Source organism: Hypanus sabinus, chromosome 5, assembly GCF_030144855.1.
Source record: "Hypanus sabinus isolate sHypSab1 chromosome 5, sHypSab1.hap1, whole genome shotgun sequence".
Classification (NCBI taxonomy): Eukaryota; Metazoa; Chordata; class Chondrichthyes; order Myliobatiformes; family Dasyatidae; genus Hypanus; species Hypanus sabinus.
In genome coordinates this window covers 10,711,507-10,726,690 of record NC_082710.1, presented here as the reverse complement: position 1 = coordinate 10,726,690, position 15,184 = coordinate 10,711,507, and the positions used below count along the sequence as shown (strand labels likewise).

Genomic DNA, 15,184 nt, shown 5'->3' with positions numbered 1-15,184 from the left:
AAAACGTTAATTACCACACTGGCAATACCAACGATCTGGCAACTAGTGGGTGCAAAGCCGGGGTTCTTATACTGCAGGTCTTGATGAAAACCAGGTGTGCCATCAAAGGAAATTAGGAGAAATTGGGGAATTAAGGGTCAGGACCATGACAGAGTGAGTGGAAAGGAGCATTTTTAATGTTCAGTATTCCCTCATTGTAATTTTCAAAAGTTAATGAAAATGATGTGTTTCTTAGTATAACTTTTCCAACACTGTCAAATTATGAGTATATGATTGGCGTTTAAAAGATTATCACACACAGTACAGAGAGGATGCAACGTTGCAATTTACAGCATATCTTACATGGCATCAGAGTTCATAGGATTGAAGCAATATGTCAACTGATATTTCTATTGATGGAAGTGCAATTATACTCTGTCATGACCCCTGTCAAAGCTGAAAATTATTTTTTACTGTACAAAACTACATCAGAGCTGTTGAGCGCCTTCGCTCTGTCTGCAACAGGCAGGGTTTCCCAGTGGCCAACCGTTTTAATTCCACTTCCCATTCCGACCTGTCAGTCGATGGTCTCCTCTACTGCCACAATGGTACCACTCTCAGGTTGGAGGAGCAACACCTCATATTCTGTCTAGGTAGCCCCAAGCTGATGGCATGAATCTCAATTTCTCTAACTTCCAATAACTAATGCCCCTTCTCCCTCCTCTGTTTCTCTATTCCCCACTCTGGCTCCCCTCTTGCCCCTTCCTTTCTCCTCACCTGCCTATCACCTCCCCCTGGTGTTCCGCCTCCTTCCCTTTCTCCCATGGTTCACTCTCCTCTCCTGTCAGATTCCTTGCTCTTCAGACCTTTAGCTTTTTTACTTATCTACTCCTAGCTTCTCACTTCAACCCCATTCCATCTTCCCCCTCACCTGGTTACACCTATCGCCTACCAGTCTGAACACCTTACACTCCAACCCCCACCTTCTTATTCTGGTTTCTTCTCGCCTTCCTTTTCAGCCTTGATGAAGGGTCTCAGCCCGAAACATCGGTCCTTTATTCTTCACTGACCTGCTGAGTTCTTCCACTAATTGTGTGTCTCTGTTGCTCAGGGAAGTGAAAGCTTAAGTTGGTTTCCAGCAGGTTAAATGTTTTTTTTTTAACTGGATGTTTTCTTATGAGGAGCAGTGAATCTCAGAGCAGCATCTTCATTTTCACAAACAAGATCCTAATAGGTCATGACAGATTGGATATGAAGAGGAGATATTGTGTGGGAAATCTAGAACTAAGGGTCATTGTTTAAAAATATGACGTCACCCATTTCAGACAGAGATGAGATAGTTTTCTTTCATTCAGACATTAATAATCTTTACAACATTCTTCCTCAAGGGATAGTTGAAGCATAATATTTTAAGACCGGATGTTGACTGAGCACATCGAATATAGTTACAAAATGTTCTGTCACAACAAAAATCCCCACCTTCCAAACAATGCTCGTTTCATGCTGTCGGCATCAGGCAGGAGGCAAGAAGTCTTAGGTCCTACAGCAGCAGGTTCAACAACCTGCAACTTCACTCACCTCAACCTTGAACTGATTCCACGATCCACAGACTCACAGCTTTGCAAGTTGTATCACGGCCTGGTATACGAACAGCATGCACAGAATGGAAATGTCCACAGGCAGTGGCGTATACACCGCAGTCTGTCACAGGCAGAGTGCTTCTCACCATTGAGCACGTTTACAAAAGCAGCATCCATGATCAAGGACCACCACCATCGGGCAGGAGGTGCAGATGCCACGCATCCCAGACCAGCTTCAGGAACAACTATTACCCTTCAACCATCAGGCTCCTGAGCCAGGGTGGATAACTTCACTCACTACTGCTATGAACTGATTCTATGACTCACGTTCAAGGACTCATTGCAACTCGTGTTCTCAGTATTATTTTTATTTGCACAGTTTGCCTCCTTTTACACACTGGTTGTTTGTCCATCTTTACTTAGGTATAGTTTTTTTTGGTAAATTCTATAGTATGTCTTTATTTCCCTGGAAATGCCTGCAAGAAAATGAATCTAAGGTAGTATAAGGTAAAATATAAGTACCTGGACAATAAATTTGACTTTGCCTTTGATATTTTTCTTGAGCCAGGGTATGGAAGGTTACCGGGGTAGTTAGAATTGTGAAGCTGAGACTGCACTCTGATCAGCTGTGATTTTACAAAATAGAGACATTCAATCCACACAGTGACTGACTCCTGTGATAGTATTGTCATATGGAAGAGAGTCATTCACTTCATGCAATTATGAAGGTGGTACACCAATGGCTATACTTCACTAGGAGTTTGAGGAGATTTGGAATGCCATTAAAGTTTCAAGGAAATTTCTTCAAATCTACCATAAAGGGCATTCTATCTGGTTGCATCACCACCTGGCATGGAGTCAGCAATATACAGGATTGTTCTTTGAAGAAGGAGGACATCTCTGGTGCCCTGGAAAGGAAACTCACATCCTGGGAACAGATGTAGTGGAGATGAACGAACTGAGAAAAGGGAGTAGCTTTTTTACCAGAGGCAGGGCAGGAAGAAGTATCATCAAGATACCCATGGGAATTGGTAGGTTTGTAAAATATGTTGGTCGAAAGCTTGTCTCCAGGGATGGAGACGGAGAGGTCAAGAAAGGGAAGGAAGGTGCCAGAAATGGACCAGAAATGCACCAGAAATGCAAAGGCTCATGGGATGGCATGTGAAGACAATAGGAACTCTATCCCTGTTAAAGTGGCAGGAAGTTGGGCTGAGTGTGGATGTCCAGAAAATGGAGGAGATATAGGTGATGTGAGACTGCTCCATCCACTAAAAACACAATCTCCCAGTGACCAATCAGGTAAATTCCAATCTCCATTCTTCTTCTGATGTGTTAGTCCATGGCCTGCTCTTCTGCCATTGATGAGGCCACATTCAGGTCCCCTCCCCTGGTGCCCCTCCTCATTTCCTTTCTCTCATGGTCCATTCTCCTCTCCTATCAGATTCCTTTCTCTCCAGCCTTTTGCTTTTCCCACCCATAGCTTCACCTATCAATTTCTAGCTAGCTTTCTTTCCCTCTTGCCACCTTTTTAATTCTGGCACCTTTCCCCTTCCTTTCTAATTCTCGGCCTGAAACATTGACTGTTCATTCATTTCAATAGATGCTGCCTGACCTGCTGAGTTCCTCCAGCACTTTGTGTGTGGTGCTGAGGTTTAGCAAACTATAGGCATGCAATGTCGGTGGTAGAAGTATGGTGAAACTTGCGGGCTCCCCCAGCACAACTATGTTAGTCATTGACTCAAATAACACATTTCATGCATGTTTTCATGTACGTGTAACAAATGAAGCTAATCTTAAAAATAAATATTGAATATTTGGTGCATGAGATCATTTTTGCTCACCAGGTAAGCAGCTGGGGCTATTGAGAAGGAACACAAGTCAATAATGTGAAAAAATGAGCCATTTAAGGTGATGTTGTCAGCTCTGTATCTAGATCAGGTCCAACATGAGAGCTTGGATCCACTGCCCTCTGAGGGAGGTGCAACTGAGGCCACCAGTTTAAGTAGGTACTTGTGGACAAGTAGCAACATGAAGGATACCTGAGCACCACTGCAATTAAGTTACAACTGGTGCCTGGTGACTGATGTTTCTGCCTAATAGAAGCTTTGAACTGTAATTCTACTTCAACTCCGGTGGAAGCTCAACCAGCACACACCAGAATTCAGACCATAATCAATGGGCAAATTCAGGCACCAACCATTAAACACAAGTCACCTCAACATTCTACAGCAAACTTCAATATCACCTAGGATCAAAGATCAACTTTATTCAGCATATACAATTACACGTATTAGGAATTCACCGCCATGTGTTGGCCCTGAATGTTGTTCAACTACTACAAAGGAACAAAAATTACTTTTATATTATAAAATAAATGTGGAGGTTAAAGGACAGCTCTGGAATTAAATGTCTATAAATCAGCCATGATGGAATGACAGAGCAGGCTCGATGGGCTGAATGGCCTGTTTCTACTTCTATGTTTTATGGTCTTAAGGTATAAAACCCAGCATGTATTTATAATATAAGGAGCATTATAAAAAGTGGTTTAAAATATCGACAGCACAGTGCGGCGACCAAGATAATAGATAGAGGGGGTGGTGGGTTTAACTAAAATGGTTAATTACCAGGGGAAAGTAACTTTTAAGATGCTGTGAAGCATATAACAGCTTTATAGCCAGTTTGCAGGGTGGGCAGTGTCCACAATGATTTTCCTACCCATTTCCTTGTCCTGGACACAGACAAATCCTGTGGTAATGGCAGACTGCAGACAATGACCTTTTCTGCTGACCAGACAGTAATGTCTGATGTGAGGATGCTCTCTCTATAACGGCAGTGCAGAATCACACCGGTAAGTTCCGCGGAACATGGAATTTTACCCATTGCCGCAAGAAGTACAGCCTCCGCCGAGCCCTTCTGTTAATAAAGAAGCTAAGAAGCAGTGTGCACTCAAAACGCCAAACCTTAAATGTTGAAGCGTTATTTGAAATGAGGTTATAATAGCATTATAGCCAGTTGCGTAACAGAATGGATGTTAAGGGTAGACTAATAAGTAATCACAACAGCTGTTACACTGCAGTAAATAACCCAAGTGCTTCTCCAGGGATTATAAGGGGAAGAACTCCTGCCTCACCTAACCATCTGGTCCCAACCACCACACAGATCCATTGGCAATAATTCAGAATTCTATCAGGACATGACTTAAACAAATTCAGCCCAGTAAGCTCTGTCCACTAATACTTAGTAATGTTTGTAAACGGGTGGCCAATTTGAGAAATGTCCCAAAAAAATAGCTAAACAACTGCTTTACCTGTGTTTCTCATGCTGTTCAGATTCAGTTATGTATCCCAAGCAGTGAGGCTGATCAACATCTCTACCCACTAACTCCACCAGTTCTTTATTATTTCCCTTCAGTCACCTTATGTACGTACAGCTTAGCATCGCTATATTAGAATCTACCTTATGTATTTATAATTTTGTGTGTGTTTTTAGTATTTTTATTGTGTTTGTGACAAAACAGGGTGACAATGCTAATTCTCCTGCTGACCTTGCCCCTTTGCCCGGTTAGTCACTCCTTCTCGTCCTGTCCCAGGTCTAGTTTCCCCAGTAATTTAAACACTTACCCCCTCCCATTCTGCAGTTCCTGGGAGCTCACCTCTTACATACCACAACAGCAGAACAGTCGTTAGCTTGGCTAATTAAGACAATGTGCTCTACTCAAAAAATAAGGTTTCTAGACACAGGTATTCCTAATAGTTTCACTCACACTGGTACATCGGTCTGTAGACAGCAGAACGGCCCCAAAAGACTCTAGGGACATTTTGTGGCATCCTAAAATAATGCCTGGGTTAGTGGGAGCAGTACACTACACTCTACGGAGGCAGATTTAAACCCTCAATTTGGCATTGCTGAGGGCTGTGGGGATTGGGTTTGATGGTTGGTGAATAGTTATATTGGAAAGTTAACAACAAAGTGTGTCGTGGAGAAAGCCTCTGTATATTGGTGAATTTTTGTACATGTTTACTCTCATTTGTTTATTTGTAAATACTTTTTTCTTCACAACTTTTGGGCAGCTTTCGTTTTTTTTTTCACCTGGAACTAAATAAAACCCCTTGTACTAATGTGCTGTTGTGGCTTTCCATCTGTTTTTTTTGTCAACAGGTGACCCTCGTTGGGCAGTGTTACTGACACCTGATAGTGGGATGTTCATTATCATACTGTACCTTTTTTGTGTTGCATCCGATCCAGAGTAATTCATTCTCCTTTACACTCGTGTACTGGAAAGCACATTAAACAATCTTGAATCTTGACTTTGCTTCCACAACCATCTGTGGCAAAGAACGCCACAGATTCACTGCCTCTGGCTAAAGAAAATCCTCTTCATCTCTGTTCTAAAGGGACATCCTTCTATTTTGAGGCTGTGCCCTCTGGTCCTGGACTCTCCCTGTTAAAGGAAGCATCCTCTCCACATTCATTCTATCTAGGCCTATTAGCATTTGGTGAGTTTCAATGAGATCCTCCCTCGTTTTACTGAACGCCAGTCAGTATAAGCCCAGAGACACCAAGCGCTCTTCTATGTTAACCCTTTCATTCCTGAAATAATCCTCGCGACCCTCCTCTGGAGCCTTCTGCCAAAAGCCCTACAGGCCTGAGCCTCTGTAATTGTTAACTGTGGCCTATTCTACGGTCATTAAACCCTTGTCTTTTCTGTTTAAACTTGTCACGTTTATTTTGATTAGCGCAGGTTTTCAGCATACTGTGATTATTTGAAGTGGACTCCCAATTAGTGGAGATCACGGGGTTCTTGTGTTTTGAGAATGATTCATCTTGTGATGTCACTCAGTCAAGCCTCCAATGTTTTGTTGGAATTCCTATGAACAAACTCTTGTTTCTGCCTCTACATGGGAGCCTTTTGTTTCTCCACAACCGGATTCAGTTCTCTGTCAGCGTTCACCATGACACTCCCTCCAATGCCACACACCCTTTCTTAGATAAGGTGTCCAAGATAGTTCACGATATTCCAAGTGCATCCTGACCAAAGCCTTATAAAGCTTCTAGACACAGGGGGTGGAGATATCATCTGCCATTCCTGTCCCCTTCAAAGGACACAGAGTCCCCACATCCTGAGATTATCGAGGAAGCTCCTAGTGCAGCAGAATGAGCAGGGATCTCTGATGCAAACGCTGAAGATCGGAACTGCAAAACCAGTATGAATTTTAAAGTCTCTCTCTGTTTGCCATCCGAAACCAAATGCTTTCCTTGGACAGGTTTGTCAAATAACAGGTACACTTTCCCTGGAAATCTGCCTAGTGCAAGGTACAAACAACCATTTAAAATGGGATCTCACAAGGTAGTGTTTATAGGTTCATGGACCATTCAAAAATCTGCGTGTGGAGGGGCAAAAGCTGTTCCTAAATCATTGTGTGAGGGTCTTCAGGCCTCTGTTCCTCCTCCTTTATGGTAGCATTGAGAAGAGGTTGTGTTTTAATGCAGCAGCCAATCAATACACAAGGAGCTCCCACAAGCATTAAAGTGTAAATTTATGGATCAATATTCTTTTCCCTCGATGTAGATTGTGGGATGAAAAATGGCCAAGCTATCTATCTCCCGAATATTTCTCTTTGCAACCTGACCATGTGATCTCCAAACTCTGAACAGAGCCGTCAGGACCTCAGATTAATATTTAATTTAAAAGACGGCACTCCGACAGAGCGGGACCCTTGCATCTTTTGCACTGGAGAGTCCGGTGAGATTTTTCAGTGCTCAGGTTTCCACAGTGAAACTCTCACACTCCACCTTGTGTCTCTGAGATGAGACAGCCAGCAACCGAGCCACAGCTGACACCTACATGCCAGCATGTGTAGTGTTACGCTGGTTACAGGGACATTTCAAGCAGCTTTATTTTGTGGACATCTAGTCATCAATCAAAGAGTATTTTGGGCAGAATGTTTTTTTTTATTCATGTGAGAGGATCTGTATGGGCAAAACGTAGGTTTAAGAAATGGAGCGACAGAGAAGGGATAAAATAACTACCAAAGGAGTAATAATAGATTATAAGAAAGACAAAAATCTCATAATTTCTTACAAATCATACATTTCTTAAAGTCATAAAGCATCAACAAAATCAAAATTTCTTCAAGTTATATTTTTGTGACTGTGCAATGGCAGCTATGTGTTGTGTGTGACTGTATGTACTGTGTTTTGCATCCTTATCCCAGAGGAATGTTGTTTCATTTAGCTGTACACATCTGTGTGGTCAAATGACAACTCAACTTGAACTTGATCAGTGTGCAGAACAACAGCAAAGCAGATGTAAAGCTCTTGCTCTCCACAGTAGCTACAACTGGATATTAACTCGTCAAGCTTTCATATACCTCAAAATCTTACATCACACAAAAATTATATCATTCTTTCCATCAATTGGCACCCTCCATTATAGGGTTGACTAATTTAAAGATGGGTTGTTCAATACAATCTTAAGTTGCACATAATCCTTAAATGTTAGGAGGTATTTTGATAACCTTTCCTACAGGAGGGATTAAACAGTTGAATTCAATTAAATCCCAACTCCAATTCACTGCTACACTCAAAGGCCAGTTTATTAGGTACACATGTACACCTACTCGTTAAGGTAAATATCTAATCAGCCAATCCATGCAATTCCATGCATAAAATCACGCAGGCATGGTCAAGAGGTTCAGTTGTTCAGACCAAACATCAGAATGTGATGGAAGTGACATTCACAGTGGTGTCAGACCGGGTAGGTTGAATACCTCAGAAACTGCTGACCTCCTCTTTTCATGCACAACAGTTTCTGGAGTTTACAGGCAAAACAAAACAAACAAAAAAAAAAAAATCCAGGGAGCAGCAGGTCTGTGTGGGAACTGGCGTTGTTGCTGAGAGAGGTCAGAAGAGAATGGCCAGACTGGTTCAAGCTGACAGGAAGGCGACAGTAACTCAATTAACCACGTGTCACAACAGTGGTGTGCACAACAGCATCTCCGAATGCACAACACGTTGAACATTGACTTGCGTGGGCTACGGCAGCAGAAGCCCACTCAGGATGTACCTAATAAAGTGGCCTCTGACTGCGTGGATAAACACACAAGCACGCTATGCACAGACAATCCTGCAGCAGCATGGATTTCCAGGCAGCAAATGTGATTAATAATTTAGAGGGCGATAAAATATTCAATCTGATAACAGAGACGTGGATTCAGTTTTAATACTGAAAATCTGACAATCCCCATCACTCATGACTATTTTAGCCCCCAGTCCAATAACGACGCTATGAAAAACAAATAACAACAGAGATTATGAGGGGTATAGTAAACGCAAGCAGGCTTTTTCTACTGAGATTATATTAAATAAAACATTTTTACATAAAGGTTGAAAATAATTTAGTTCTTAGTACTCTTTAAATTGAAAAAGTCCAGGGAAAATTTACAAGGATGTTGCCAGGACTTGAGGACTTAAGTTATTGGAACGGTTGAATAGGTTAGGACTTTATTCCCTGGAGCGTGGGAGAATGAGGGGAGATTTGATAGAGGTATTCAAAATTATGAGGGGTATACATAGGGGAAGTACATAAAGGCTCTTTACACCGAGGTTGGGTGGGGCAAGAACTAAAGGTCATAAGTTAAGGGTGAAATGAGAAATATTTAAGAGATCCTGAGGGGGGGGGGTCTTCTTCACTCAGTGGGTGGTGAGAACGTGAAGTGAGCTGCCGGCGGAAGTGGTGAATGCGGGTTTGAGTGCAACATTCAAGAGAAGTTTGGATAAGTACATGAACAGGAGGGGTATGGCGATATAATGGGCCGAAGGGCCCCGTTCCGCGCGGTGGAGCACTATGATTCTATCTATACTGTAGTGCTAGCGGGATCGGTAAACTGCGTCCCTTAAGAGTTCGACCGGTATCTCCACTGTGAAATTCTGAGCAAATCTCACTTTCACACTGCTAAAAAAAGACTTATCAAACAATGCCGGCATGTAAACCCTCGGCACGCTGAGAAATTTAATATGGTGTGTGTTTATATTTAGCTGCCTACTCTCTGCAAGATAACTTGGACAGTACAATAGCAGGAGCGATGCCGAGAGCGGACCTTCTGAATTACGCCGTGGGGTTTGATGTGAGAATATTTAGAAGGGGAGAAAAAAAAACTGTACCATGATGCAGATGACACTGACAGTTCGGTGCGGAGCGAAATTCATTACTGATGTTCCCTCTTCCTCTTCTCTCTCCTCCCCCACCCCCCATGAGTCTCCTCCAGAATACACAGTGGGTGTTTGTGCAGTCCCAGGGTGTCGCGGTTCAGTCAGCGACACTGTCTCCGGCTTTTATTGACGCAGTGTACATCTTCGACCCGCGCGGATGGAGCGAGAAAACACAGCAACTGCATTTAACCCCCTGTTACACGTTTAAAACGCCCCGTCCCATCCGGCCGAGAAGGGCTGGGCGCTTACAATACCGCTCCCGACCCGAGTGGATCCGAAATAAATACGTGCGTGGTGCAATTCGTGTTTTGTTTGAAGCAGCCGCCACAATTTATCACCAGAACAAAGGAGGCGCGTGGTTCACCGCGCGACCGTCTTTAAATAAAATTCAATTCAGTAAGTTTGCTGCCCTGCATCGTTCGGCTTTAAACTGCGCGTTTAAAAAAAAATTTAAACCACTGGCAAAATTTAAAATCCATTCACCGTGTTTGACCCCGACGAGAGAGAGAGAGAGAGAGAGAGAGAGAGAGAGAGAGAGAGAGAGAGAGAGAGAGAGAGAGAGAGAGAGAGAGAGAGAGAGAGAGAGAGAGAGAGAGAGAGAGAGAGAGAGAGAGAGAGAGAGAGAGAGAGAGAGAGAGAGAGAGAGAGAGAGAGAGAGAGAGAGAGAGAGAGAGAGAGAGAGAGAGAGAGAGAGAGAGAGAGAGAGAGAGAGAGAGAGAGAGAGAGAGAGAGAGAGAGAGAGAGAGAGAGAGAGAGAGAGAGAGAGAGAGAGAGAGAGAGAGAGAGAGAGAGAGATGAGCGTGAGCGAAAGAAAGAAAAGGGAGAGAGAAAGAGGGAGAGAAAGAAAAAGAAAACAGAGATGGGGAGGGGAGAGAGAGAGAAGAGAGAGAGGAGGGGGAGAGAGAGAGGGGGGGGGGAGAGAGAGAGGGGGGGAGAGAGAGACAGAGAGAGAGAGAGAGGAGAGAGAGAGAGAGAGAGAGGAGGGGGAGAGAGAGAGAGGCGGGGAGAGAGACAGAGAGAGAGGAGAGAGAGAGAGAGAGGAGAGAGAGAGAGGAGAGAGAGAGAGAGAGAGAGAGGAGAGAGAGAGAGAGAGAGAGAGAGAGGAGAGAGAGAGTGAGAGAGAGAGAGAGGAGAGAGAGAAGGGCTTGACCATCGTGGCGGGCTGGAAGCGTCCCGATCAGATTTGTCACTTTGATTGCTTTCTCATTCCTGCTAAGAAGATCAGTCACTCCGCTCCCTCTGTTCCCAACCCACACCTCCATCCGAGCGGACTCAATACATCCCTCCCTACTTTTCCACCGTTCAAACCCCCACCATTTCACTTCTCAATCTACACTGTAAAATTGTTTTCAAAAATTTGCAGCCACACGCCCCCCGACAAAGAATCTGACAACGGAACCCTCTCTTTGCCTGACTCGGCTCTCGCTCACTCCATCCCACAGAGAGATACTGCGTGTCTGCTCATAAGGTGTGTTCTTTTGGGAAGGAGGGGTGGAGGGGTGGGGACGGTTCTCCGATTTGTTCTTTAACAGCATCGAGAGAGTTAAACCCGACCCCAGATCCATGTCTTATTCCAGATCCCGCAAACTGGGGTGAATCTCATCCTGAACCCAAGGTCAGATGCCAGTTCTCCGCTTTAAAGGGCTGGACACACACGCACACACCCTTGCTTGAACAGAGCAAAATAAAAGGAACTTGAATGATCTTGGCTGAGAGAAGCCCAGGAGCCGTTGGACCACCGGTCACATATAAGAAAGGTGAACATTGAAGGTGCACTCGCTGGCGTGATGTACACAGCGCCGGCGACAGACGGAAGGTCAAGCTGCAACTCCCCTTAAACCAAGCGCCGTGTGAACAAAACTCCCGGTACTCACCTTTGGCGAGGCGAAGGATGCCCAGGCTGACGGAGAGAAGGAAAGTGGCGGAGAAGTGATGCCTTCTCATGCTGTCGGTCCCCTGTCTGTCAGTCGCTCCCCTAAGCGGTCCGTAAACCAGGGCGTTGGAAGCCCAGACCCCCTCTCCCGTGTTCCGTCAGCGTTGTTTTGTCTGCTGAGGTCAGACTGGTCTGCTCCCGTGCTGAGGACAAAGCCTCCTTCCAGACAAGGGTGTGTGGGTGGGGTAGAAAATACCCACTTAGACACTCACTGACGCCGGATGCTCTTGTCACTACAAGCGCGGAGCACAGTGTGCAGCGGGGAACAGCCCGTGATAGCGCTGCCTGATACTGTTCCTGACGCCCTGGTTGCCACTGAGAGAAAGAGAGAGAGAGTGTGAAAGAGAGAGGGAGAGAGAGAGCGCCGGCGTTCCACGTGCTCCGCCCGTCCAACAACAGACCGGCCCCTACTCACCTCCTTCACACCCACTCCTCTCCTCCTTCCGTCTCCTGACTGCGCCCCGTCACCTCTCTCTCTCTTTCTGTCCGCCCCTCTCTGTCTTTCTCTCTATCTCTCTTTCAGTATATCTGTTCGTCCCTCTCCTGTCTGTCCCTCTCTCTTTTTTCTCTCTCTCCTACGTCCAAATCTTCTGTGAAAGGGCCATCATTTTAAAGAGAGGGAACACTCTCAAGCTGCGTTAAAATAGACGCTGGAAAATACCGACAGGTCAGGTAGCCTGTTGTCTTATTCGCTTTGTTTCCTCCCTTTGGGGAAGTAAAATGATGCCATTAGCTATTCTGTCATCGAACTTGCATCCTTTTTAAAAATAGATGTTATTTCTGCTCATTGCGCAGACGCGTTAGATCAATGCGAAGTTTTGCAAATCTAAATAAACATATTTGGAGTGGGTGACATTGCATCGAGTTGTTACATAACCGATCTTCTTTCACTTCAGCGTGAAAAGGCGCCAAGTTATTTGTGCCGGAACAGTTCTGAACTGTCGCCAGTGTGATATTTTAGGGTCAACGCCAGTAGTTAATTGTCCGTTGCCAATTTCTCCGCAGTGAAGTTGAAAACAATAATCTGTAGTCAATTACCGTTTGACCATCCACGTTCAATTTTGGAATATTTTAAAATATATTATTTTATTTGTTTAAAACGGGTTTTCTCCAAGCAGTCCACAACAGGTGGCATTGAAACATTGTTTAATGATTTTTTTTGCGCCGAATCACAGAACGCGTTAGTGATGCAGCCAACTCAAGTAAGCACAATGAAACGCAGATTAGGCTTATAAATACTTCAGTTCAGATGGAAATCTGCAAAGATTTAACATATATTTGGTATCCTGGGGTTTATAAATCAGTGCATTAAAACAATTCACTGTGGCAGTGCTGTGGATGTGAATCAAGATTCAAGATTTCTTTAAGCAGAGGGCTGGGTGAATCTGTGGAATTCATTGCCACAGATGGCTGTGGAGGTCAAGTCACTGGGAATAGATAAAGCAGAGGTTGACAAGTTCTTGTTTAGTCACAGGAGTCGGTGGTTACAGGGAGGATAGAGTTGAGATCTAATTAGCCAAGATGGAATGGCAGAGCAGAACCAATGGGCCAAGTGGACTGTTTCTGCTCTTATGTCTTGTGGTCTTATGGTCTAAGATTGGTTAATGTCATCTCCAGTGTAAAGGACAATGACATAACTATTACTCCAGATCTGATGCAGCACTAAGAAAAGCATAATAAGATAAAGAACATAATAATTTTAAAAACTTGCACAATAAATATAAACGTACATAGATTTATTGTACGTCCATAAAGTGGCACTAGGCACAGGAGTGTCTGTAGAAGATGACTGACAGGGAATGTTGGTAGAGTGTGCGGAGGGCTGGGTTAGTGGTTGTAGGTGTTGATCAGCCCACTGCTTGGGGAAAGTAACTGAGTCTGGTGGTCCTGGCAGAGACGAATGTAACCTCCTCCCGGAGTGGGAATCAAAGGGTGAGGTATTCATGCCGCTTGTAATGGATAATCACAGTCTTGCAATTGGTGCCCCCTTTCGTTTCCTACTCAGAATGGATGTTAAGGCTGTGGGTTGACCACCAAAATTGTTCTCAGGGTTGAAGTGTAATAGTAGTTGGAGGAGGGGCAAGCTCTTTCCTGTAAATCAAAGATGGAGCAGGAGTCTTAGAATTTTTTGCTTTTTAATTTAAGAATTTTATTTCCAGACTTACACAAGTATTCTAAATAATGAGAATTTTTGACAAAGCAAAAAAATAGTTGCGCTGACTTATAATTTACTAAATAAGTGGCATGAATTTAAAATTTTAAAAATCAGTGATATTTATTTATTGGGATTGTTAAGAATTGAAGTGTGCAGTCAAAAATAATGGTTCCAGCAGAATCCCTTAAAGACACAAATGTCCAGTAATCCAGATGTCTGGGTAAATAATCACAATGGTGGGGAAAGGTGGGGAATCTGATGTACAAAATGCCAGGTTGAAGGATAATAAAGCTGTTGCATTGTTATAGATCTGGAAAAAAAATTGGTTCACTGATGGTCTTTGGGGAAACATATTGATTTATGACTTCAGACCCACGCCGATCTAGTTGGCTCTTAATTGGCCACTGGATTGGACTCTCAAACCACTTTATTGTATTACAGCTAACTATACATCTCCTTTGGATAACTAGAGCAAATTGTTCCTTGTGCAAGAAAATTCCATTCTCCATACTGGTAACAATATTTATAAATAAATACAGCTCACTGTCAAAATAGTGAAGAAAAAATTTTGTTATTCTATTTAGTATTTTAGTTAGTACATCCCTCATCTCCCCCCTGCACATGTTATAACTCCCCCCCCCCACCACCCACCCCATCACTGCACTGCATTAGTAAACTTTAAAACTACTTTTCTAAGTACATGGTGGTATTTATGTATTCATGCAAATTTTATTCCATGTCTGTCCCTGAACTCATCCCATGTCCTCAATATTTATTGTTTATATATTTATTATTATTGTTGATTTTTTTTGTATTTGCTGTTCATTATCTTCTGCGCTCTGTTTGAACATCCCAGTTGGGTGCACATTAATTGATTCTGTTATAGCTCTTATTCGATTGATTTAAGTCTGCCCACAGGAAAATTAATCTCGGGGTAATATATTGTGACATATATGCAATTTGATAGTAAAATTTACTTTGAACTTTAACTCCTAACTTTATTCATTTGTGTGGTGAAAAAGGCACAACAGTGCCTCTCTCATCTCAGACGGTTGGAGAAGTTTGGTATGGGCCCCCAAATCCTAAGAGCTTTCTACAGGGGCACAATTGAGAGCATCCTGACTGGCTGCATCACTGCCTGGTATGGGAACTGTATCTCCCTTAATTGCAGGACTCTGCAGAGAGTGGTGCGGACAGCCCAGTGCATCTGTAGTTGTGAACTTCCCACAGTTCAGGGCCTTCACATGGACAGGTGTGTAAAAAGGACTCATAGGTTCATTGGGAACCAAGTCGTCCGAACCACAATTTATTCCAGCTGCTACCATC

At 43.6% G+C, this 15,184-nt stretch overlaps 1 protein-coding gene across 1 annotated transcript in view; it reads right to left on the bottom strand.

Moving 5' to 3' along the window:
* The window catches only part of edil3b (EGF-like repeats and discoidin I-like domains 3b), a 302,390-nt gene extending 290,391 nt beyond the window's left edge, over positions 1–11,999 (bottom strand). Inside the window, exon 1 of the mRNA XM_059969361.1 lies at positions 11,645–11,999. Within this exon, the coding sequence (XP_059825344.1) occupies positions 11,645–11,714 (70 nt within the window). The 5' untranslated portion in view covers positions 11,715–11,999. The remainder of the gene's footprint in view (positions 1–11,644) is intronic.
* Positions 12,000–15,184: the final 3,185 nt, after the last annotated feature.